The 27,939-nt window shown below is 39.9% G+C and overlaps 1 protein-coding gene across 1 annotated transcript in view; it reads left to right on the top strand.

Moving 5' to 3' along the window:
* LOC126252921 (ER degradation-enhancing alpha-mannosidase-like protein 2) overlaps positions 1–27,939 on the top strand; it is a 104,968-nt gene that overhangs the window by 21,927 nt on the left and 55,102 nt on the right. The window contains exon 5 of the mRNA XM_049953909.1: positions 11,915–12,245. Within this exon, the coding sequence (XP_049809866.1) occupies positions 11,915–12,245 (331 nt within the window). The remainder of the gene's footprint in view (positions 1–11,914; positions 12,246–27,939) is intronic.

Genomic DNA, 27,939 nt, shown 5'->3' with positions numbered 1-27,939 from the left:
GAACAGCCTACAGCACCCACTACATCATCGATTGTAACACCCTGCTCATTGCAAAAGATCTGTTCCACACATTGCATTGTGGGTTCAGTCGCCACAGCCACAGTACGACACGGATGCTCCCAAACTCTGGTGTTTGCCTTACCTTGTTAAACTCCTAGATAGGATGTATTTCATGATGCCCTTATTCTGCAGCCAGTCCTTTAGCCCACAAAAAGCTCATGATTGTACACTGTTTTACTCATGTACATTCATACAGCATCTTGCACTGGCTGCCATGCGATGTCCCACAGCCTCTAAAACAAAGCATACATGTGCTACTAACTCTTGGCAAATTATGTGCATGTAATTTAAACATGGTATAAGATAAACTAGCATTTGCGATTTATTTATTGACTTTCCCCTGTGGTTGTTTGTGGCCGGTTTTACTCAAAATGTTTGTTTTATTCTGTAGTTGGAAATCCTCATTTCCAGTTCCAGTCAGTATTCTTCAGTTTCTTCCAGCATGTTTGTTGATAGAACAGTCCACAGGTGTACTGCCGGTTCTTTTGTCAGCACACCTGATAATAGAAATGTGTCATATCACCAAAATATTGTGCCCATTGAGCAGTATGAACTGACAGTACAGCCATGAACTGTTCTATCAGTATTTATTCAATTTATTGTTCAAGAAATAGTAACTAAATTGTAGTAAAAGGAAATTTTAATGACAGGAGCAAATGTAACTTTAAATGGTTGAGCCAGGATTTTCCTGCAATCAGACAGCATTATAACTAAATTTTTGAGAAAACTTGTGTTTGTAACTTCTTGCAACAGTACTGCAGCTTTAAAATTGGCCATTCATCAGACAAAACTTCTAGTCATTATTTTGTATTGGTGTTTATTTTATTGCTTCACTTTTGAGTCTGTCTTTTTTTATAAGTAATGTATTTTTTCATTCTACAAGTAGCAACATGCCGAATGTTAAAAAAGATTTTGGTATATTTAGACATCCACGCATATTAGTGATGTAGTTCATTTGGCGTATTAGACAGTGCTGACAATGAAACCTAAAAATTGAGAGTTCAGTATTATCTTGGCAGAAATAAAATGTAAGGACATTTTTAATGAAAAGTAGATACCTGGAATTACACCATCATATTGAGAAAATGCCTGAAACGTAAAGTTAAAGGTGATTAAAATTTTTTGGTCACATTCTCATACTGAACGATGCTATACTGATTGAAAGAAGTCTCCACCTTGTCATCTCAGCAAAATCTAAGAACTGTTGGCTGCTTGAAACTGTAGAGATCTTCGGGGAATTGGCATTGGAGGTGGCATGACACAGGACAGAGATGTGTTCAGAACACTTGTTGAGAATCACTGTTTTTTGAACAAAAAATGAACTGAAATAACAGAACATGGGAAAAAAGCACAAAGAGAAATTTCAATGAAAAAATGAAGGGACATTTTGAGAAGAATATAAGCAATTTCATTAGCTAAAGAAGTTTCATAAAGGCAAGTACTTTAACGACAGCAAAGATAATTACAGAAAGTTATTGTAGTTGTGGAAGTAAGGGAACTAATAGCGTTCATAATAGAGAGAATAATACCATTGTAATCTTCGAACATAACCTCTTCATATTCTCCAGTTTTCCTCTCTACTGTTACTCTGGCCAAGACATCTTCTCTCTTCCGCGTCCTTTCTTTCAGTTTTTTTAGCCACTTGTATCTCTTGCCTTTCATCTCAACGTGTGCGTCTTACGAGGCATTCGTGTCTCATCCACTCTCTTCATATGCCCATACGGTTTTACTCTACTTTTCTCTTTTTTTGTAGGGAATCCTCATGTGGTATCTCCTTAATCAATCAACATCTCATTTTTACCGTTTTTGGAACCATCACATTTCTCTAAACCTCCATCTCACTTGCTCACACCTTATTTTTTTCTCTTTTTCTTCATGACGTATATTTCTGCAACATACAACAGAACTGATATACACTCCTGGAAATTGAAATAAGAACACCGTGAATTCATTGTCCCAGGAAGGGGAAACTTTATTGACACATTCCTGGGGTCAGATACATCACATGATCACACTGACAGAACCACAGGCACATAGACACAGGCAACAGAGCATGCACAATGTCGGCACTAGTACAGTGTATATCCACCTTTCGCAGCAATGCAGGCTGCTATTCTCCCATGGAGACGATCGTAGAGATGCTGGATGTAGTCCTGTGGAACGGCTTGCCATGCCATTTCCACCTGGTGCCTCAGTTGGACCAGCGTTCGTGCTGGACGTGCAGACCGCGTGAGACGACGCTTCATCCAGTCCCAAACATGCTCAATGGGGGACAGATCCGGAGATCTTGCTGGCCAGGGTAGTTGACTTACACCTTCTAGAGCACGTTGGGTGGCACGGGATACATGCGGACGTGCATTGTCCTGTTGGAACAGCAAGTTCCCTTGCCGGTCTAGGAATGGTAGAACGATGGGTTCGATGTCGGTTTGGATGTACCGTGCACTATTCAGTGTCCCCTTGACGATCACCAGTGGTGTACGGCCAGTGTAGGAGATCGCTCCCCACACCATGATGCCGGGTGTTGGCCCTGTGTGCCTCGGCCGTATGCAGTCCTGATTGTGGCGCTCACCTGCACGGCGCCAAACACGCATACGACCATCATTGGCACCAAGGCAGAAGCGACTCTCATCGCTGAAGACGACACGTCTCCATTCGTCCCTCCATTCACGCCTGTCGCGACACCACTGGAGGCGGGCTGCACGATGTTGGGGCGTGAGCGGAAGACGGCCTAACGGTGTGCGGGACCGTAGCCCAGCTTCATGGAGACGGTTGCGAATGGTCCTCGCCGATACCCCAGGAGCAACAGTGTCCCTAATTTGCTGGGAAGTGGCGGTGCGGTCCCCTACGGCACTGCGTAGGATCCTACGGTCTTGGCGTGCATCCGTGCGTCGCTGCGGTCCGGTCCCAGGTCGACGGGCACGTGCACCTTCCGCCGACCACTGGCGACAACATCGATGTACTGTGGAGACCTCACGCCCCACGTGTTGAGCAATTCGGCGGTACGTCCACCTGGCCTCCCGCATGCCCACTATACACCCTCGCTCAAAGTCCGTCAACTGCACATACGGTTCACGTCCACGCTGTCGCGGCATGCTACCAGTGTTAAAGACTGCGATGGAGCTCCGTATGCCACGGCAAACTGGCTGACACTGACGGTGGCGGTGCACAAATGCTGGGCAGCTAGCGCCATTCGACGGCCAACACCGCGGTTCCTGGTGTGTCCGCTGTGCCGTGCGTGTGATCATTGCTTGTACAGCCCTCTCGCAGTGTCCGGAGCAAGTATGGTGGGTCTGACACACCGGTGTCAATGTGTTCTTTTTTCCATTTCCAGGAGTGTATATTATCACATTGTTACTTTTCCAAGAGACTTCTTTACCCCATATCATACCTCACACTTCACATAAAACATTCAGCTTGCCTTGCCTGTTCATTTATCAGGGTGTATATGAACCGGGAGATCCAGGAAAAACCCGGGAATTTTTTCATCCGGGAAAAATCCTGGAATTTTTTAGAATTCCTGGAATTTTTCGTTGTTTTAGTTTTCTGTTAAATTTTTGTAATTTTCAGAGGTAAGAACCGTTACTCTAACAAAGGATATTACTGTATCCCACTACTGCAAAATAATACTGCAGCATTAAAACATGAATGAGAGAAAAAACTAAAATAAAACTAAAATTGCAAAGAAAATGCGGCATATAAAATATCACAGTGCTCATACAAGTGTCTGCCAACAGCAAAATGTGTCAAAGGCTTTCGGAAGACTATGCATTGCTTCATAACAACAAATTGCCTTCGATGACCGTGATGTCACAACTGTTTACATTAGACTCATTTAATCAGTTATGAGTGGGCTCATGCACACGCGCAGTTGAGTCGCGTATGTGTAGTACTTTCTCCCGCTTCTGGCTACAGAAATGTGGCTGTTGGCTGTGTAAGCAGCAACCAGCCACATGATACCCGGAAAAATTTTACTGGCGCCCAAGCTGCCAGATTCACGCGTGTGCAGCAGGCCCGGATCTAGTGGGGAGTGAGGGCAAACTGGGGTATCTGAACTGGGTGGCAATTAGGAGGGAAGGGGCAAATTCATATTCTTGAGAGAAAAAAAACCGTGTTTCATAAAGCATCCAGCGCACATCGGTCTATCGATTATTCATATGATTTTGAAATGCACCCCTGCTGGTTTTTGAACACATTCTAAGTTGATTTCTGAATGAATTATAAGTTGATATTTGAATGTGTGCATAGTGTACCTGATGTGTCTGCCACGGGAATCCTCATCACATCTAGAAATAAACTTTCCTGCAGACAAAACGGAACGGGGGCTATACGAGCTGAGCGGAATAAAGCCGAACCGGTTATTACATCTCTTAAAAAAAATGTAACTATTTATTTAGAGGAAACACACTCCTAGTAAATTTGTTTGTCCTTTGATTTATTATGATCTGTTACTGATTTTTAGTGAAGTTAGTTTTTACATTTAGCTTTCAAAAAAAATACAAAAGAGATATAATAAGCAAAATAATGAATTTTGTAGGTTGCCAATTACGTATTATATCTGGTTTTATCGAGCGCCAGGCTCCCTACAAATTACTGTAAATGGAATAGCGTAGTATTACTCAGCTCCAGTTCACTGATCTGAAATTATTACTATCACAGAAAATAGACAAGTTTTAATAAAATTATTTCACTGGATTCCTTCAATTAATCTCACTGAATATTTTTACATAATTTCTTTGGCTCCGGCTATCAGACTTTGTGCTGTGAAAAAATATTTTTAAATGTACCGCGTAATGGCGGCTAATTGTTAAGTCAGAGATCACTGTTACTCGCTCCGCAGCAGCTGGAAACATGCTAAATAATTTTCATTAAATATTATTTTCATAAGATAAATGTGGTGTAGGTTCTTGAACTAACACACGGAGATCACTTTATACTAATATATTCTTACTAAGACACAGTTTACACCATTAAATATTTGCAATTACGTTACGATGGAAACAAATGCTAGCGCAACACAATAGCTTGCGTACCTTATTCCAGCTAACACCAGAACGAACAGAACAAAACAGAGACTAAACAGAAGAATGAGCATTGCATTGTGTTTTATACTCTTACAAAGATAATAATACTTCTTTTAATTACTTACACATTATAATCTCATACAATAAAAATAATGTCTTTTCTGCATCTACCGATCTATATTGTATATTTTTACAGTTAGTGTTATTACCTTTCGCAGATAAATCGATGTTTGCAGTTCATTTTGAGTCACACACAGTCCTTTTGATTTATGTTTCACCTCGATAATGGTGAATAATGCGAAAGGGACACTACACGGTGAATGCCAGGTGCTGCTTGTTTATGTGGTTGTTTCGGTTTGCGAATGTTCAGTGTTGTTATAATTACTAGCGAAATCCATAGATTCAGACTACCAGAGTGGAAATAAACGACTAACAGGTAAGAAAGATTACGTATTATCTTCTCGATGTATCCAAGAAAGTGAAATTTTGACAGAAATCTTTTGACCAGATATACACATTTGAGTTCCACAGAGCGAAATATAGTGATGTGCGGTATAACAATGTTATTTGAAGATGCGTGGCTCCCCACGCACACTTAAGACCAAATAATGTGTCGTACATATCCTCGAAGATATATCTTTTATGTATCAGACTCTTCAGAAAGATGTGTGCTACAAAATGAACTTATTTTTGAAAAGAGTAGTCTGAGTTATAGTTGAGGGCAGGGGGGGAGTAGTCTCCATGTGACCCGTTTTTACATTTACTGAGACAGGGCCAGTTGTAGTCCCCAGCTAGCAGCCGCTTGAGTGCCATTCTGAGAGTAGCACGGAAAACGCATTGTATGAATAATCGTTGGATAACTAAACCGGTGATTGTGGTAGGGTTAGTGAAATTAACCGGAGAATGAGTTTTGACAGTGGTAGGAATAGTTACAGAATTAGTGATGACTAGACCATTTGTTAGAGTGAGGAAGGAGAAGAAACGGGGACATCACACAAATTATGGAAGAATATGACGATTTTAAATTTATACAAAAATTTTGTTCTACTACTTTTCGGTCTCATGCATGAGAAACTGGAGCGTATGAATGAAATGTGAAACTATTTCCTAACGTAAAGCTTTTTGCTTATAGTAGGCCAAATAGGTATTTCATATTGGTACTTCGTGAATTATATTCTGACGTATTATAAAAATGATCATTATTGCTAAAACAGTCTCGCTTATTTGGTGTGTGTTACAATTGCTGAAATATTAGAAAGGCCTATTTTGTTTTCTCCAGCACACAGTGACAAAGGCCGGCCGCGGTGGTCTAGCGGTTGTAGGCGCTCAGTCAGGAACCGCGCGACTGCTACGGTCGCAGGTTCGAATCCTGCCTCGGGCATGGATGTGTGTGATATCCTTAGGTTAGTTAGGTTTAAGTAGTTCTAAGTTCTAGGGGACTTATGACCACAGATGTTGAGTCCCATAGTGCTCAGAGCCATTTGAACACAGTGACAAAATAGACATAATCAGTTCGAGAAACCACACCAATCTTGGGTACTATTTGTATTAACAGCTTTTTCAGTATTAGACAACGACATTTCTATTTTTCATGTAGCAAAACGTTTGACGAACTTTGATAAGGTAATAGTCCTTTCACAGAAAGGAAAGCACGCCATGTGAAGCTGTAGCAAGATTAGAGAGAAAAATCGCTAGGACCTAAGGATTGAAGAAATGTATACTGTCTTGCCTGTCTCTTGTCCTTACTGGTTTTAGGTGTCCTATATTTAATTTTATGTCACACAGAAGAGCAAGATATTAGTAACAGGCAATAAAGAGTCCAGTTTTTCTGTAGAGTTCTTGTTCTCCTGGTTACAAATAATCCTATCCTGTATTAATGACGAGGTTTTTTTACAAAAAAAAGGAGGGGGACAGGATGTCAAACCAGCCAACTGGGAGCAGGAGAGGCGCTACAGGACATTTTAATTTCCACTGTCCTGAAATGGTTTGATGTCATCCATTACAAAATATACACATTTGAGTTCCATAGAGTGAAATATAATGATGTGCGGTATAACAATGTTGTTTGAAGATGCGTGGCTCCCCACCGCACACTTAAGACCAAATAATGTGTCGTACATATCTTCGAAGATATATCTTTTATGTATCAGACTCTTCAGAAAGATGTGTGCTACAAAATGAACTTATTTTTGAAAAGAGCAGTCTGAGTTATAGTTGAGGGCAGGGGGGGAGTAGTCTCCACGTGACCCGTTTTTACATTTACTGATTTTTTAGTTTGCTTTTCCTTTACTGTTCTCACGTCAAATGAAAACAAGACGGATTTCTGTGGCTGGGAGCTATCAAGTGAATTAAAATACATTCACATAATTACGGAAGGGTAAACTATGCTACTCGTTTCAGATTTTATTTTATTTCCACCTTTCTGACAGTTAGGCATTAATCACCTTACAGAACAATGAAGTTATTTTTGTCGGTTTGATAAATAAATTTGGCTTTTATTAAGCTGTCCTGCTGAGGCAGTCAATTTATTCCACACTATTGGCTAGTTTCAACTGTTCGCTGCATTTCAGGTGCACGTTTTCATCTTCTAGCATGTATGGCATTATGCCAGAATAAAGAACCAAACATGAGATAATACAGTACTGGTACTCCAAGAAAATTTATGTCCCGAAAACCACACTGAAAAGCTTCATATTTGGTCGAGGCCTACGTCATTGAGAATCTGGACATACCAATGTGCACTGTAAGGCGAACTATGCATTTTAGTATGGTTCACAAAATTCTGACGCTCTTGGAGTATCCTCTGATGTCTCGTTTCTTTTATGACATAATGTAAGCTCCTTTAATGTTTTACACATACGAACATACGGGCTTCCTACATCACCGTAGCTGCGCAAGCGCGATGACGTCTCTTACCTGGCGCTCTCTGGCAACTGCTGAAATGAATCTATTTCTAACAGGTCACGGGAAAATATTGCGAATTGTTGTTAGGAAAGTGTTATTTTCAAAGTAAATTTCCTTTTACGCAAGATGAACTATGTGTGAGAATGTACGATGGATTTCTTAAACCACAGTGTGTTTGGTCACTTTTAAAAATCAAATCTTTGATGATGAGCTATTTAGAAGAATTTCGAGCCCAGAAGATCAGAGATTTATGTCGGTATTAAAAATTTTGCTGGCGTATTTGTGTGATGTATATTAAAGTGTAACATGCGCTAAACAGATCAACATTATAAGTGAAAGCTTAGCCTCTCTTGTAGCTTATTAATCTTCGAGACAAATATTATTTGCGAAAGCTTTGCTTTTCTTGTAGCAACACAATGTATATTAATTTAAACCATTAACTTTTCCTGTTGGTGATATTCGAATTTATACTTTCGTAGTACGAAAATATGCAGCGTACATGTTGCTGCACATCAAAGATCTTTTTCCACCCTGAGTATCATTTTCTAAATTTCCGGGAAATTCTACACTGCTGTATAAAACCATATCCTATCAAAGGATAAGTTTTACAGTTACGAGGGAAAGTATACTGTCACTTAACATGCAGTAGCGTATTTTCACCCGGGAGAAAATGTATTTTTAACCGGGAGGTCCGGGAAAAATCCGGGAATTTTTTCTCCTTGTCCGCGTATACACCCTGTTTATCTATCAATCACTCATTTCTTCCATTTTACTGTATTATACTCCCCAAGCCCTTTAAACTTTCCACCATTGTCAGCTGTGCCTCATACAGTGTCATTTTTACTATATGTCTGTCCATTTTTCTTATTATGAACACCAGATCACTCTCCTTTACTTAAATTTTAGGCCATGTTATTGCATATCATCTTCCTCAACATCTAATTGCTTCTGTACTTTGTAATGATAATGTCATTGGTATGAAAACTACGATGAGGTGGCTTTGATGTTGCCAAACAGTATGGCTCATCCGTTGCTGTGGAGTATGGTTAATTTGTCTTAAGGTATAGAACTGTAATGAAAATGTAGTCCCTTATCACTGTAGTGAAGACAGAAGCCTAATTATTTGTTATGTAATTTGAAAATAATTCTAGATCAAGCTTTTTTTGTCTACTGTGAACAGCATTGGAGTGTGTAACGATGTGAAAAGCTCCCACCGTATGCCATTGTATTGGACTACAGTGCATGTCTGAGTGAGACTTCTCTCATCCAATGTTTAACACAAATCTGTGCATAAAGTCTCACATCCTGTCATCCACTGCCTATAATATAATGTAGGTGAAATAATCAGACAATGGAAAATCCAGGATGGAATGTAACAATACCAGAGAAGGAAAGTTGCTACTCACCATATAGCGGAGATGCTGAGTCGCGATAGGCACAACAAAAAGATTCACACAGTTATAGCTTTCGGCCATTAAGGCTTTTGTCAGCAGTAGACACACACACACACACACACACACACTGCCACAGTGTGGTTTCAGTTCTGTGAGACTGCAGACGTGTGTGTGTGTGTGTGTGTGTGTGTGTGTGTGTGTGTGTGTGTGTGTGTGTGTGTGTGTCTACTGCTGACAAAGGCCTTAATGACCGAAAGCTATAACCATGTGAATCTTTTTGTTGTACATATCGCGACTCAGCATCTCCGCTATATGGTGAGTAGCAACTTTCCTTTTCTGATAGGTGAAATAATGACAGACAGATACAGCTATCAAATAACTTAGTTGAATGCAAAGTTTGTAAGTTAAAGCAATAGTTTTTTTAGCAATCCAAATTAGTCTGAAACTGTTGGTCATGCAAGGGTTCAAACTTTGCAAAACTTTACTACAAATGCTCATGTCCAGTTGTAACTCTTAAAATAACACCTTTTACTGAATCTGGTTCAAACATATGCTGCTAGTTCACTGCTTATCTGGGCACACATACTTCCCTCATCTGTTGCCAGTCACACAGTGCCTTCACCCTGCATGTAAGTGTGACAAAAATGGAATTGATCAAATAACATTCAGACTGTGGACATGTGTTTGTCTTCTGTGAAAGACATCTTGGAAAATCTAGCAGGCAAATTAAAAAAGAAAAAAGAAAGGGCTTCCTGCATCCAATCGTCTGAATTTCTACAGTATCTGAATGTGACACTTTGTGACAATGGATACAGTGTAATATGGGATTTTGCAGATAATAATGTTTTTATCCTGCAGTTTTTATCACTGTAACAATGCACAGACCACCATCTGTGTGTTATATATTATAAGTATCCAGAAACCTGTGGAATAGATCATATTTCATTTGTTACCATACCTGACTGCCCTAAACATGACCCTGTGTGTACTGACAGTATTATGAAAAGGACTCATGATATAACGAAGATAATGAGCCACAGACAGGCACAACAAAATGACTACTAAACATGTAAGCTTTTGGCCAGAAGGCCTCCTTCTGAAATAGACAAAAAAAGCATGTACACACACACACACACACACACACACACACACACACACACACACACGACCATTGTCTCTTGCTGCCGAGGCCAGAGTCTGGTCTCGACAGCTAGTCACAGCGCTCATGTGTGTGCGTGCGCACGCAGGTGTGTGTGTGTGGGGGGGGGGGGTCGTCGAAAGCTTACATGTTTAATATTCGTTTTGTTGTGCCTGTTTGTGACTCAGCATCTCCACTATATGATGAGTAGCAGTCTATCCTTTTCACCAAAAATAATCAATTATTGATAGTATAATGTAAACTGATAGATGAAAAATCTACTCACCGAGTAGCAGTAGGGGAACACACACACAAAAGGATTTAACTTTTACAAGCTTTCGGAGCCAGTGGCTCTTTCTTCTGGCAGAAGAGTTGAAGGGAACAGAAGAGGGGTGAAGGAAAATGACTGTAGATGTTAAATAAAAGAGGTACAGTTCAGAAAAGTCACCCAGAAGAGGCGGGGAGGGCGGGTGGGGGTGGGGTGAGGGACAGCAAAACATAGACAAGCCAGAAAATGAAAGATGTAGAGAACTAAAATGGAGTGAAGAAAGGAGTAGCTACTGTGAAGAAATACTGAGACAGGAGGAATTAGCGTCAATTTAGGCCGGGTGGGTGGAGAGAACCAAGGACATTTTGTAGTGCTAGTTCCCAACTGCAGAGTTCTGAAAAACTGGTGTCTGGGAGAAGTATCCGGATGGTGGATGTGGTGAAACAGGCACTGATATCATTATCATTGCAAGAGGTAGACATAAAATCCTCCCTCCCCTCATCTTAGTGTTGCAAAAGTTGAGCCAAATATCATCCCAACTTGAGATATATTTTTTCATGAATTTTGAAGGTGACATGCTTTGAGGAATTTAATGTCAAAAGAATAAGGTAATTGGCCTTAATTGTGTAAATTGCTTGAATGTCCACATTGCATATTATTTGAAAGTTTGTTCCCAGGCCTTTCCAAAATTATCTGAAAATTTTTTGTGGCCACTGCTTAGGTTGTACTTGTGCTGCAATTCTATAATTTGGCGTTTTTCATTCTCTTGTCATGTGCAATGAACACACCAAATATTATGAAAATTGGTGGTGGTTGGATTGACACCTGTGTTAATTTGACGTGGAATGACTGATGCCGTGTACTGATTAATGAATTGCTGCTAACCACCTTTTGTAGTGTAGCAGCACCTTACCCATTTAACACTAATATAATGTACATCATTTGTTTCAGGTGGCAATGAATGCTCTTCATGCTTTGTATAACCATTTCTGTGCAATTGGCATAGTGGGGAATCATCTTGATTTACAGATTGACAAGGGGATTCTACAACATGCCATAGTAGGTGCTGGAGCGGATTCTTATTATGAATATCTTAACACTGATGTAGTGTATACATTGTTTGTTGCAGGTGGCAATGAATGCACTTCATGCTTTGTATAATCATCGCTCTGCAATTGGCCTAGTGGGAAATCATATTGATGTGCAGACTGGTAAATGGACTGCACAAGATGCTGGAATAGGTGCTGGAGTGGATTCTTATTATGAATATCTTGCAAAGGGAGCTATATTATTGCAGAGACCAGAGTTGATGCGCATGTTTCAAGAAGGGCGTTCAGCTATTGATAAATATTTGAGTCGTGATGACTGGCATCTTTGGGTGTCAATGTCCAAGGGGCAGGTGACACTGCCTGTCTTCCAGTCTCTTGAAGCTTACTGGCCTGGAGTGCTCAGTCTCATTGGTAGGTTGATTTTTGTGTGTGCGTGTTTTTTCCAAGAGCAGTTTGAGAGCACACTCTGTTATGAGTGTAATTTTCTCATCATTGAGTAAGTGGCATATTTCCATCTAATGAGAGAATTTGTTGGGGCTGCATCAGCATCTCCCCTAGTTTGGCTGTCACTTAGGGAGTGGGTGTGATCCTGTAACTCAAGCATAATTTGGTACTCGGTGAATGTTTTGAACACTAGTAATTAGAGATCATGCCAAGAGATTTCACCATACCTATAGTTGCAATTACAGTCCATTAAAGAGAACAAAACTATAGGAAATGTCCACAATTTAAGCAAAAACCCAACAATTTTTAACAAGAGTAGTAATGAACTGAAAGGCCGGAGGTTAATCAATATTTTGCAGTTACTCTAGATGGGGCAGTTTGGGGAGTTGATTGCATATTTCCACAAAGTTGTGTTGGACATACATTGTTATGCTGTGGGACTTTGTAGGGGTTAGGTTTTGGTGCCCTAAAATCACAGAGCAGAGTTTATAGGGGGACTGAGGAAAGTTAAGCACAAGGTTTGGACAAAGGAAAATTGAATTAAGGGTAATGAAGTGGAAATGAACTAGAAAAGCCTTAGATCAGAGAGATTGCGTGAACAGAGGATATTCAGTTGGGACAGTTCCTATCTACATAGTTCAGATGAGCTGGCACCGGGCGATGAAGGATGGGTAACCAGAGAGCACAGGTACTGAAGTAGTGTTGTAGTATACAGCATGTTCAGCAACTGGGTCGTTGAAGATTTCAGTTAACCACAGAAAGACAGGTTGTTCATTGTTATTTGCACAAAGAAAGCTGGACAGTGATAGCAACACAGTTGGTAATAACATAGCTGCTTTTTATGAGATAGCTACATTTTATAGGATAGGAAATGTTTGGTTGATTAGCTACTTTTTATAGGATAGGAAATGTTTGATTGGACTGCAGTAATAGGTGATGGATGGGTTAGTAAATAGGACAAGACTTCCATATGGGTCACTCACAGAGGAATGAGCCGTGTGGTGCAGGATTGGAAGCAGGCTTGGCATAAGGAGGGTGGAATAGACTATTTCATATTTGGCTGAGCAACAGAATATTACTCTTTGAGTGATTGAGGGTTTGTTTTGTATTAGGTTATACCTTATCTCAGGACATAGTGGAGGCAGTCAAAGCATGTGGTGAAGGCTGTGATTGAGTTTCTCAAAGGCTGGGTGACAAGAAGAGTTCTTGTAAGTAATGAGGGTTAGCTGGATCTGTCTGTAAATGCTTTTGCCAGGTTATCAGCATATTTGGCTAAGTCCTGTTGTCCACAGCAGATGCGACACAGCTGGATGCCAAGGCTATAGGGGAGGATCTTCTAATTTGGAATGGTTGGCACGTGTCAAAATGGAAGTGCTGTTGGTGGTTAGTGAATTTGATATGAAGACAGCTCCCCCACCCCCCTCCTTTTTTTACTCATCTGAGAGGTGGAGCACGACATCTAGGAAGGTAGCTAGGGTTCTGGAGGAAAGAGCAGAGGTTGCCCTTGCCTTGAGCCCAAATTATAAAGATGGCAGTGAATGTAAACCACAAGCTCTTTTTAGAATTGAGTGCATAAAAACAGATGATCCTACAGAACACATGGAATAAATCAACTCTCTGTTGTCACTAGTCAGCTGTGTGCATGCTTCCCCTGCTTACCTTTATTTTTAGTAGGTGCTCAAAGTGTTTTCCCTCTGTGGTTAGAGCTGCCTGACATCTCCTGGAACTTTAGCAAACACTCAAATGAATTTTGGCTACTGAAATCTGGGAAATGACTAGCCAAACCCGGTCTTCCAACTCTTCAAGCATGTGGGGATTGGTTGCATATACCTTATCTTTTAACATTCCCCAAAGACAAAAATCATGTTGATAAAGATCTGGAGGACAAGAAGGCCAGTCAACTATCCTACCATCAGAAACACTTCGTATTGCTGTCATAGAAGCATTGGCGATGTGTGGTCTTGCATTGTCCTGCATGAAATAACCGTACATCTTTTCGTTAGGTGTTGTTGTTGATGATGTTGTTGTTGTGGTCTTCAGTCCAGACACTGGTTTGATGCAGCTCTCCATGCTACTCTATCCTGTGCAAGTTTCTTCATCTCCCAGTACCTACTGCAACCTACATCCGTCTGAATCTGCTTAGTGTATTCATCTCTTGGTCTCCCTCTATCATTTTTACCCTCCACGCTGCCTTCCAATACTAAATTGGTGATACCTTGACACCTCAGAATATGTCATACCAACCGATCCATTCTCCTAGTCAATTTGTGCCACAAATTTCTCTTCTCCCCAATTCTATTCAATACCTCCTCATTAGTTATGTGTTCTACCCATCTAATCTTCAGCATTCTCCTGTAGCACCACATTTTGAAAGCTTCTATTCTCTTCTTGTCCAAACTATTTATCGTCCATTTTTCACTTCCATACATTGCTACACTCCATACAAATACTTTCAGAAGCAACTTCCTTACACTTAAATCTATACTTGATGTTAACAACTTTCTCTTCTTCAGAAACACTTTCCTTGCCATTGCCAGTCTACATTTTATATCCTCTCTACTTCAACCATCATCAGTTATTTTGCTCCCCAAATAGCAAAACTCATTCACTACTTTAAGTGTCTTATTTCCTAATCTAATTCCCTCAGCATCACCCGATTTAATTCGACTACATTCCATTATCCTCGTTTTGCTTTTGTTGATGTTCATCTTATATCCTCCTTTCAAGACACTGTCCTTCCATTCAACTGCTCTTCCAAGTCCTTTGCTGTCTCTGACAGAATTACAATGTCATCGGCAAACCTCAAAGTTTTTATTTCTTCTCCATGGATTTTAATACCTACTCCAAATTTTTCTTTTGTTTCCTTTACTGCTTGCTCAATATACAGATTGAATAACATCAGGGAGAGGCTACAACCCTGTCTCACTCCCTTTCCAACCACTGCTTCCCTTTCATTCCCCTTAACTCTTATATCTGCCATCTGGTTTCTGTACAGATTGTAAATAGCCTTTCGCTCCCTGTATTTTACCCCTGCCACCTTTAGAATTTGAAAGAGAGTATTCCAGTCAACATTGTCAAAAGCTTTCTCTAAGTCTACAAATGCTAGAAACGTAGGTTTGTCTTTCCTTAATCTTCTAAAATAAGTCGTAGGGTCAGTATTGCCTCACATGTTCCAATATTTCTACGGAATCCAAACTGATCTTCCCCTAAGTCGGCTTCTGCCAGTTTTTCCATTCGTCAGTAAAGAATTCGAATTAGTATTTTGCAGCCGTGACTTATTAAACTGATAGTTCGGTAATTTTCACATCTGTCAACACCTGCTTTCTGTGGGATTGGAATTGTTATATTCTTCTTGAAGTATGAGGGTATTTTGTCTGTCTCATACATCTTACTCACCAGTTGGTAGAGTTTTGTCAGGACTGGCTCTCCCAAGGCTGTCAGTAGTTCTAATGGAATGTTGTCTACTCCTGGGGCCTTGTTTTGACTCAGGTCTTTCAGTGCTCTGTCAAACTCTTCACACAGTATCATATCTCCCATTTCGGCTTCATCTACATCCTCTTCCATTTCATAATATTGTCCTCAAGAACATCGCCCTTCTATAGACCCTCTATATACTCCTTCAAACTTTCTGCTTTCCCTTCTGTGCTTAGAACTGGGTTTCCGTCTGAGCTCTTGATATTCAAACAAGTGGTTCTGTTTTCGCCAAAGGTCTCTTTAATTTTCCTGTAAACAGTGTCTATCTTACCCCTAGTGAGATAAGCCTCTACATCCTTACATTTGTCCTTTATCCATCTCTGCTTAGCCATTTTGCACTTCCTGTCGATCTCATTTTTGAGACATTTGTATTCCTTTTTGCCTGCTTCATTTATTGCATTTTTATATTTTCTGCTTTCAACAATTAAATTCAATATTTCTTCTGTTACCCAAGGATTTCTACTAGCCCCCGTCTTTTTACCTACTCGATCTTCTGCTGCCTTCACTATTTCATCCCTCAAAGCTACCCATTCTTCTTCTTCTACTGTATTTCTTTTCCCCATTCCTGTCAATTGTTCCCTTATGCTCTCCCTGAAACTCTGTACAACCTCTGGTTCTTTCAGTTTATCCAGGTCCCATGTCCTTCAATTCCCACCTTTTTGCAGTTTCTTCAGTTTTAATCTACAGTTAATAACCAATAGATTGTGGTCAGAGTCCACATCTGCCCCTGGAAATGTCTTACAATTTAAAACCTGGTTCCTAAATCTCTGTCTTACCATTATATAATCTATCTGATACCTTTTAGTATCTCCAGGCCTCTTCCATGTATACAACCTTCTTTCATGATTCTTGAACCAAGTGTTAGCTAAGAGTAAGTTATGCTCTGTGCAAAATTCTACCAGGCAGCTTCCTCTTTCATTTCTTACCCCCCATCCATATTCACCTACTATGTTTCCTTCTCTCCCTTTTCCTACTTACGAATTCCAGTCACCTATGACTATTAAATTTTCGTCTCCCTTCACTATATGAATAATTTCTTTTATTTCATCATACATTTCTTCAATTTCTTGTCATCTGCAGAGCTAGTTGGTATATTAACTTGTACTACTGTAGTAGGTGTTGGCTTCGTGTCTATCTTGGCCACAATAATTTGTTCACCTTGCTGTTTGTAGTAACTTACCCGCAATCCTGTTTTTTTTTATTCATTATTGAATCGACTCCTGCAGTACCCCTATTGGATATTGTATTTATAACCCTCTATTCACCTGACCAAAAGTTTTGTTCCTCCTGCCACCGAACTTCACTAATTTCCACTATATCTAACATTAACCTATCCATTTCCCTTTTTAAATTTTCTAACCTACCTGCCCGATTAAGGGATCTGACATTCCACGCTCCGATCCATAGAACGCCAGTTTTCTTTCCCCTGATAACGACATGCTCTTGAGTAGTCCCCACCCGAAGATCTGAATGGGGGACTATTTTACCTCCGTAATATTTTACCCAAGAGGACACCATCATCATTTAACCATACAGTAAAACTGCATGCCCTCAGGAAAAATTACGGCTGTAGTTTCCCCTTGCTTTCAGCTGTTTACAGTACCAGCACGGCAAGGCCATTTTTGTTAGTGTTACAAGGCCAGATCAGTCAATCATCCAGATTGTTGCCCCTGCAACTACTGAAAAGGCTGCTGCCCCTCTTCAGGAACCACACGTTTGTCTGGCCTCTCAACAGATACCTCTCCATTGTGGTTGCACCTACAGTACGGCTGTATGATGTATCGCTGAGGCACGCAAGCCTCCCCACCAACGCAAGGTCCATGGTCCATGGTTCATGAGGGGGGGGGGGGGGGGGGGGGGCGTGACGTTAGGTGTTAGTTCTCAAAAAAAGGGGTGCAGTTCACATATCTGTCAGAATATGTTGTTTTGTGGGAAAAGATTGGTCCAGCAATTTGTCTTGCATTAATTCCCCACCACACTCCTGTTTTCACATCATGCAGAGGTTGTTGATGTAATTCATGAGGATTTTCAGAGCTCCGGTGTCGATTGTTCTGGAAATTTTTGTACCCTGACAAATGCAGCCATACTTCATCAGAAAAAAATCCCCTCAGGATTAACTTCCCCCATTGTGCACAAATTGTAAAATCCAGGTGCATTAATGACATCGAGCAACAGTACCGGAGTTCCTCAGTTGGTGCGTTACCATTATTTTGTATGGTTTCAATTCAGATGCTCTTGACATACCAGTCTGAAGTGTCAAATGGTGCAGAGATTTTCTCAGACTTCTTTCAAAGGCCTCCCCTATCTTGTCCAATTTATTTTGGTTTAAAACACTAGGTTCTCTAGAGCTTCATTTGTGTAACACAGATCCAGTCTCTTGAAATTTCTTCATTAATCATTGAGAACAGGCACACCAGGAAATTTTTCCTGTGAATTCAGGCCGAGATTCCACATACAATTCTGTTTGAGACACACTGTATTATACCCAAAAAATATGTAACAAAAAGTGACAGTGAAAAGTCTAGTAAGGAATAACAATACAGGGAAACTCTTATTATACATTTTGGTGCAGTCCAGCCTTAAAAAAACGGAAAATTGAGGAAGATACAGAATTGAAGAAAATGTTAAAACCCCCAAAAATATGAGCAAAAAAACTTGCAGTTGGCATATGTGATTAAAAATTGCAATCTTCTCCAATAGTTTGTATAAAATCTGAGTGAAGGAAATTAAATGTACGACACAATGTTTGTACAATAATTTGTGGTAATGAATTTCATCACTTATTAAAAAATCACTGGTGTGTAATAGCAAGTAAAAACTTGTCAAAAAATTGAAATTAGCGTCTGGGTACAAGGTAATTGTAATAATGCTCAACCACAAATTATACATTCACAAATATGCATTTTTGAGAGATCATCCTTTGTGCTTATCCAGCAAAAAGTGATGAACATGTTGAATTAAACCAAAAACACACATCGGGTTAGTGGAAAAGCATAAGCATAAATGCGGATATCTGCTTAGTGACAAACTAAGTCAACATTGCTGTTATTGTTTGATGCTTTTTTTACGAGCTGCACTTCATATGCTCACACTTTTAAAGTGTTATTTTAGGTTTGATGAGAGAAACAGAAACACAAAAAAAATGAGTTCGCTTTCCCAGTTGACGTTACAAGATTATTAGAAGTTGGATTAGTGAATTTCTGTAAAAGTATAAAAAGTAAATTTGAAAGAAAGCTCCGATGCAATGGTTTCGCTTCATGCCCTCTATCACAGCAACCAATCTTTATTATCTACAGTGTAAGGTGTATATAGTTGTTGCAAATGTATTGTGTCAGATTTGAACAAAGTCTTTAAAATGTGCTATTGCAAAACCCTTGTTCTATTTCTCGGTGACATCTCTGTCATAGCACTTCACCTGTATGAAAAGTATGTTTTCAACACTTCAAAAAATGCTTTCACCCCCTACCTGCACTCCTGTCATTGAATGGCCTCTCCCCCTCTCCTCACTTCCAGTAGGCGAGCTCATTTTACATGTGTTATTGTGGTGCGGTGGCTGTGCTAGTTACTGGGTGACTTAACAAGTCGCCAGCCAATAAGAGTTCACTAGCCAGAAATGGGCGACGTTTCCTCGATTATGACTGAGCATATTCTTCGGGGCTTAATGTTTGAAGTTAAAAGGTTGACAATTGATATTGTTGCAGAATACAGTATATCAGAAGTACATGCAAAAAGGTGAGACTGAGTTATAGGAGGCACAAGGAAAGGTGGTGGCTGGGCCAGCATTGTCTCAGTTCAGAACACTTCAGGTCGACTGTCTTGTTCTTCCATTAACGCTGCAACCTGGCAGTAGTTGTATCATAATTGTGCGGTGAAGCTAAATGTTGCAAGTTGTGTTGGCAACAGCGATCCTGGATTACATGAGCATTTTCTCTCTCATGCGTGCCCTCTCCATAACAGCCTAAAATATTCCCTTAACTCTGCCACCACCTGTGGTGTGAACCACCCATCTTTTGTGCCATTTATAACTTGTCCAGTCACATCAAATGTAATTGGAAGAAAACGAGAGAAAGTCAGGTGAGACATCGATTAAGAACTTAGAATCGAGTCAAACCTTACTAGGAAGAAATGTAAAATTGGAGAATTTTTAGCATTGATCTTGCGGCTTTTTCACAGGGGCTAGGAATTTATGGTGTAGAATTGTGAAACACACAAAATCAGAGAACATAAAATTGAAGTTCCACTGTAGATGATATGATAGACTGCTACTCTCCAAATAGAGGTGTTGCGTCACAGACAGGCACAAAGAAAAAGGATCCTGCATTGTATCTCCCAGATTGAAACCCTTGCCCTCCAGGAGCTAGAGCAGCATGCATGAAATCACATCAGAAAACTATCCAGCCTAAAAAAATAAAGAAATACCTTTTTAAATACACCTGTGTGCGACTCAACACCTCTTTTTGTAGCAAAAAAAATTAATTACGTTTGTCATGCGTTTGATATAATACTAAAAAGTCCTGGGTGGAATACAAGTTAGAAAGAATCTAGGGTAACCCACTCATAGTGTAGTTGAGATTTTGAGCAGTTGACAGGCACATAAGCAAAATTAAAAACATTGCTGTGCTTTAAGATATATCCTCTTTCAGAGTGTAATAAATCCATACACACATGGCTACAGTGCTCTAGCTGCGACACCCTTCATGTGGTGAAAGATAGTGTTGCATGGAGTTGATAAGAAGAATAAACTGCAAGGGAGGGTAAAATGGTGGTTTAGAGAACGGAGACTGACAGTAAGGGGTGAGGCAAACACACAGGACAACAATGGGGCACTGGCGATCACTCTGTGATGCATGCAGAAGAAATTCCATATAGCACATGAAGGAGTGAGTTGGTTGGCTGGTAGTGTCAGCAGCAGCAGCAGTAGTAGTGGTGGTGGTGGTGGTGGTGGTGGTGGTGAAACAGATGAAGAAAAAGGCCCCAGGAAGATTAATGAAATGAAGTGGAGACATGAAGAAAGGGATTGGACTAGCACTAACGGAGATTGCAGCTGGAAGGATTGCAGGATCAAAGGATGTATTGTAAAGACAATTCCCTTCTATGAAGTTACGAGAAGCTGGCATAATGAGGAGGAGGAGAATGTGGGGGTATAGGATACATACAGTATGTAGTTTGAGGCAGCCCTTGAAGTCTTGTATAGCATGTGTTCTGCCAGTAGGTGGTCAACTCTGCTCTTTGCCACAGTTTCGTGGCGGACATTTGTTTGAGAGGACAGTTGCTGTGGAGAAGTTAGAACAGAGTTGGTATATGACAATACTGCTTTTAGAGGTGGCTCTGTCTCTGATAGGATAAAGCGTGCTTCTGTCAGGGGTGAATAGGACATACTGGGTGAGTACATAAAGCAACAAGACCCATTGCCAGACAATGCAGCCATGCAGGAATGTCCAAAAGTTGAGCAATATCTGTAATCTTTCTTATATTCCTTCAACCAAGCATTGTCAGTGCCTCTGCTATATTTTACTCTTTCCACTGTTTGTAATTTTGCTGAAAATACTTTAGTAGAAGTTGTCCATTTGTACCTGCAGATTAAAAATTGATATTTAAGACTTAATGGAATTAAAACTGTAAGAGAGAATTTTGAGTAAGTTAGATTTTTAAGCAAATAATAAAGTTAACAACTCACTAAATAATTGAGACATTGAATCATTGGTAGTCATGCAAACAAAACTGAGAACATTTTCCTAGCTTTTGACAAATGCTTTCAGAACTCTGCCTTGTTTATATGTGTACAAATTTATTAAATTAATCTCACCTCCCCTTCTGAAGTAAGGAAGATCATCAAGAGACTAACAAGTAAAAGCTCATACAGATTAAATAATGCCTCTAACAAGACAGAAAAAAAATTGGCCATATAGTATTTTTAATCACTTCTGCAGTGCATCATTAACTTGGGGTGTTTTGCCAGACGTTTAAATATGCCGTTGTTAGGGCTCTCTATAAGATGGCTTACTTCGCAGATATCAATTACTACTGCCCAGTGCCACTCCTTACATTATGTTCTGAAGTGTTTTAGAAGGTAACATACTCCATGGTTGTCACCCATCTATGTAGTAATGGTATATCCACATTATAACACTTCGGATTTCAACAGGACCACTCTAATGAGAAAACTGTTTATACATTTACTGAACACTTAATAAAATTTTAGATGATAAAATAATGCCAGTTTGAATAATCTGTGACGTATGTATGGTATTTATGAATTTCGTGGTTCTATATTTGTCTGGTTTAATTCTTATTTTTTAAAAAAAGCAGAAAGTTATCTTAGGCTTTTCAAGTAATACAAAGAGGGATGCCATATCATCTGTGTTGTGAGGTATTATAGTGGGAGACCCATAGGACTCAATCATTGACCCACTACTATTCTTGTTTTATGGTAATGATCTGCCATTTTATTCGAATCATCAGGCAAAATTAGTCCTGTTTGCAGATGGTACAAGCATTGTTCTATAGCTGAGCGAAAAGCCGTTAACAGAGAAAATAGTAAATAATGTTTTGTTAAAGTGACTGACTGGTTTTGCACAGGTGAATGAGCTTTAACCTTTGGAAAAAGCACAGCTTGAAAACGAGTCTCCACTTGAAACCAGTAGCAGTAAGTAAAATAGAAGAATAAAGCAGCTCTGGTGGATTATTATTATTACAACAGTATGCATTTGGTGCATCTCATCCAGTTTTGTACTGTCCAAGATATCCCACAACCTATTAACCAACTATACCAACAAGAAATAATAAACAAGGTAGAAAATTTTAAGTCCTTTGGTGTGCATAATGATGGAAACTTAAAATGGAAAAACCACTTTTGTCATAAGAATAATTGCTAACTTTCGGATACAGAAGTCAGTAAGTTAACATATTTTGCATGGTTTCATTCACTGCGGATATTAATCACAGCCTCACAGTATATTTCTTCACTTATGAAATTTGTTATCAACAATCCATTTTGAGTTTGTGAATAACAGAGATATTCACAAGTAGACCTACAACACTAGAAGGAAAAAGATATGCATTAAACTTCAGTGAATATAACTTAGGCACTGCAAGAGGTGAAGTATACATCTACAAAGTATCTGATGGATAGCAGACATATCTTTCAATGCGAATTAAAGATGTTACTCTTTAACAACTCCTCCTGTGCCATATAAAAATTTTTTCAGATAAATATATCCTCCGACTTTGCAGGCAATGCCAAGTATCAGCAGCCAGATGACTTGTCTGGCATTCCCAAGGGAGGATAATGTGTGTAATCTGTCTGTCTGTGAAAACTGTATCAAAACACCTACAAGAGTTCTTGACATTAGCCTTTATGTACACACAGAGAAATCCAGTGGGACACTTTAATATAGTAATATGTCTAGAGATTTTTTAGGCGGTACTTAAGATACTAGTGTGATAAATGGATGGATGTGAAATTAATCAAAATACACTATGTGATCAAAAGTATCTGGACACCCCCAAAAACACATTTTTCATATTAGGTGCATTGTGCTGCCACCTACTGCCACATATTCCATATCAGCGACCTCAGTAGTCATTAGACATCATGAGAGACCAGAATCAGGCAATCCGCGGAACTCACGGACTTCGAACATGGTCAGGTGATTGGGTGTCACTTCTGTCATACGTGTGTATGTGAGATTTTCACAATCTTAAACATCCATAGGTCCACTGTTTCCGATATGATAGTGAAGTGGAAACATGAAGGGACATGCACAGCCAAAAGTGTACAGGCTGACCTTGTCTGTTGACTGACAGAGACCACCGACAGTTGAAGTGGATCGTAATTTGTAATAGGCAGACATCTATCCAGACCATCACACAGGAATTCCAAACTGCATCAGGATCCACTGCAAGTATTATGACAGTTAGGCGGAAGGAGAGAAAACTTGGATTTTACGGTCGAGCAGCTGCTCATAAGCCACACATCAAGCCAGTAAATGCCAAATGACACCTCACTTTGTGTAAGGATCGTAAACATTGGACAATTAAACAGTGGAAAAATGTGTGGAGTAACGAATCACGGTACACAATGTGGCAATCCGATGGCAGGGTGTGGGTATGGTGAGTGCCTGGTGTGTGTCATCTGACAGCATGTGTAGTGCCAACAGAAAAATTCGGAGGCGGTGGTGTTATGGTGTGGTCATGTTTTTCATGGAGGGGGCTTGCACCCCTTGTTGTTTTGCGTGGCGCTATCACAGCACAGGCCTACATTGATATTTTAAGCACCTTCTTGCTTTCCACTGTTGAATAGCAATTCGGGGATAGGGATTGCATCTTTCAACACAATCTACCACCTGTTCGCAATGCACAGCCTGTGGCAGAGTGGTTACACGACAATAACATCTCTGTAATGGACTGGCCTGCACATAGTTCTGACCTGAATCTGGTAGAACACGTTCGGGATGTTTTGGAATGCTGACTTCGTGCCAGGCTTCACCGACCAACAATGATACCTCTCCTCAGTGCAGCACTCCTTGAAGAATGGGCTGTCATTCCCCAGGAAACCTTCCAGCACCTGATTGAGCTTATACCTGCGAGGGTGGAAGCTGTCATCAAGAGTAAGGTTGGGCCAACACGATATTGAATTCCAACATTACCGATGGAGGGTGCTACAAATTTGTAAGTAATTTTCAGCCAGGTGTCCGGATACTTTTGATCACATAGTGTATCTGCACCTATTAGCTGGAACAATTAGTCTCACCTATCAGCCTTTGGCTGACTCAACCATAGTGGCTCTGGACTTGAGCCAACAGAGAATGCTACAGACCAGAAGACAGACAAACTTGGTAAAAATTTAGATATATTGACCATTGTGTTTGCAGTTAATCCTCACATAATTGAAGCAATAGCTGACATGAAAACTTCTTTCTGCAGGACAAGACAAAATAATGGGGATCTCTGAACCCATGATGCTAAGTATGAAGAACTCATCCAACCCCTTTTTTCAGAGAGAGAGGTGGGGGGGGGGGGGGAGTGCAAACTAGCTAATTATTTGGAAATGGCTAACGGCAGGAGAGGTGGATTGAATGAAGCCCAGGTAGGGGCAGCACAAACTGTGTATCGTGAAAACGTGAATAGCTTTGCCCTGCCTATCAACTGACATGCTATCAGAACCATTGCTAAGAAATCAGGAGTGTGGACGCCTGCCCACTTTTGTAATATAGGATGTCTAGGAAGCTGGTTTCTCGGATAGCTAAACAACAATTCAAGCAAATCTTATTAATGGGGCTGGATTGACAATACTTAACTTTGGTTTTTTACTAAGAGGTATCGCAAGCAATTGGTGACATGCAAATAATCACTGTTCTTTGATATATACAATTTCCATGCAATCAATTAGTATAGATTACAAATCACGGCTAAATCATTTGGATCACGGCTTGTCTTCTAGTGCGGCCAAGGCTGTCTGGAGTAGTGTTTATGTTTTCTTCGTATAGGTGTCACTCCTGTAATGGTGTCATCCTAGTCAGCTTTCTATTGGCTGACGCCTCACAGCCTTCTCTGCCATATCGTTCCAGGCTGACGTACCAGCACTTGATGTTATGCCGGAACAACGAGCAAAATAAATGCAAACATATTACTGAGCAAAGACAGTATTAACACAAGCTCCTCATTTCATGGCTGCTACCAAGTAAAGGAAGCGTGCACACAGATTTTAAAATGGCAGCGACATCCATACTAGTGCTCTCATGAAGTGGCTCCTACTGAGAACTGCAATCAATTGGCGAGCATATCCTGTCTGTTTTGCCAGTGCAGATGCCGCACTGCACTTGGCATCTGTGGGTGGAAAGAGGACCTTGTGGCCAATGTAACCAGCCCATGATAGCATGACCTCCCAGCATTGAAGTTGGGGACTGAAACAAGCCAATTCCACGAAGGTCAGTAGGTGTGATATCCTTGCACCTCAAGGTAGCTGTTGCTTGAAATTCAGAATAATGGCTGTGGCTTGTAAGCTTCGGAGAATTTCGCCAGTAATTAATCTGTGGTCTGAAAATTACTCTACTACCAGTGAAACACTAGTTTCATGTTTAGGTAAGTCTATGATGGTTTCTGACTGCTGGGGAAAATTGGTTTGGTATCATATGTGCATCAGTTAAGTTTATTGACTTCTGAACAAAGTGCAATCTGTATCATTAGATTCATAATTTTACAAGCAGTCTGAATCTGCGATCATAAACATAAATTAATTTTTTTTTCACTACTTTTTCTTTCAGGGTGCTGGACAGAGCTGCAGTCATTGCTACTGCATGTGTTGTTGGAGGTCAGAGAAAAGTCTCTGATCTCCAACACCCTCACAAAGGGGTCTGACCAGATAGTCATCACTAAATGTACAAAATCTTTCATGGTGTATGCAGTATGAAAAGCGATAAAAGCACACACACAAAGGAAAATTGTATACACATCAGGACACAAATATCAGCACTCAAAATATTTACAGCAAATAGTCCTCCTTACAGGACTACCTATTCTGTTGTGTTATATATTATATAAAGTGTCGTAATATTAATCTTTTGTGAATCTAGTAGCCTTTTAAAACACTTTATTGTCTAGATCACAAGTTTTGTTACATAGGTAACCAGTTTGACAGTTCAGTTGCCATCTTCAGATCTGTAAAGGTTTACAATAAAATACAGGTCAAAACCAAAAATGCTATAATACAATTAAATAGAGTATATAATTTATACAGTGATATCAGTGCTGTTAAGTAGCTAATCACATGTTTGTGTATGACATGTACAGAATATAATAATTTATGGAACTGATCCAAAGTCGTCATTAACATTACACCATTATTCTGTACATACATTACCTACCCATAACTTGCAATACGTTACACATTGTATAGAGTACTGAGTCCTCTCACATAATGCAAAAAGCGTTGCAGAATCCCATTTGTAAGATAACCTTTCACTTTCTGAAATAATAACCATAAGCGATTCAACATGCTATTGTGCATGATGTGGGAACCAGTTGAATTGTTCTGCTGATGGAAAAGAGCAAACTGACTGCCGCAAATCATTTAGACCTTATGTTAATGTCACCAGGTGGCAGTACAGTATAATAATTTAACATATGAAGTTACACCACAGCATATTCATTATAAGTTAAATAAAATACACCAATTACCTAAAATCTATTAGTATCCATTAGACTGTGTGTCATATGTAACAGTAGATAACATAACATAATGGAACTTGTTACATAGGCTTAAGTACTTAAAGCATTAGCTGCACAGATAATTAAGCTGCAAGATTCGAGCCCATTTATTAAAATTTGCTATATGAAAACGCCATCTGATAGAGTAGTCCCAGTATATAAAATACATTTACAAGCAAGCTGACATCCAATAATATGTTAAAATACTTAAAATATATAAACTGCACAGATCCTTACAGTACAAGATTCAAATTAGTTTTATCAAATTTGTTACATGAAAACTCCATGAGACTTAGCAGTACCAGCGCAATAAGTTCATATAAACAACTTGACATCCAGTAATTAAATGGATAGGAGCTACTACATTATGTTTCATGAACAGAACAGCTACAAGAGACGTATTACGAACCTACAGAAATATATTTCTAAAACACCTGTCTCTATCAGCCGTATGCCAGAATACATTTTGACAATAATAATAGGTATTACTCCTGCATTCAGTATTACATTACACAACAGAACAGATACATAGTTAAGTCTTGCGAACCTTGTATCGTAGCTCATTTACATATCTCTATTGGCTATGTGTCAGAGGAGATGAAATCACTACAGCAATAGACACTTAACTTTTATTCTGTATTATCAGGCAGAGTATATACGAGGTGTGATTAGAAAGTTTTGAGAATGGGCGTGTAATTGTACAATGGTGGTACTGTGATGCATCTCATTCAAAGTAGTCCTCTTCTGACTGAACACGCAGACTCCAATGATGTTTCCACTTTTGGAGACATTCCTGGAAGATTTTTTTCCTGAAGTGTGTTAAGGAAGCTCTCTGTGTTTGCCTGGATGTGTTCAATCGAGTCAGATCGCTTCCCATTCAGTGAAACTTTCAGTTTAGGAAACAGGTAGAGGTCTGCAGGGACCAAATCAGGGGAATATGGCAGTTGTGGAACCACAGGAGTGTTCCATTGCGAAGACT

The sequence above is a fragment of the Schistocerca nitens genome, chromosome 4, assembly GCF_023898315.1.
Source record: "Schistocerca nitens isolate TAMUIC-IGC-003100 chromosome 4, iqSchNite1.1, whole genome shotgun sequence".
In the NCBI taxonomy this organism is placed as follows: domain Eukaryota; kingdom Metazoa; phylum Arthropoda; class Insecta; order Orthoptera; family Acrididae; genus Schistocerca; species Schistocerca nitens.
The sequence above is the reverse complement of the archived record's forward strand: the minus strand, read 5'-3'. Positions and strand labels throughout refer to the sequence as shown.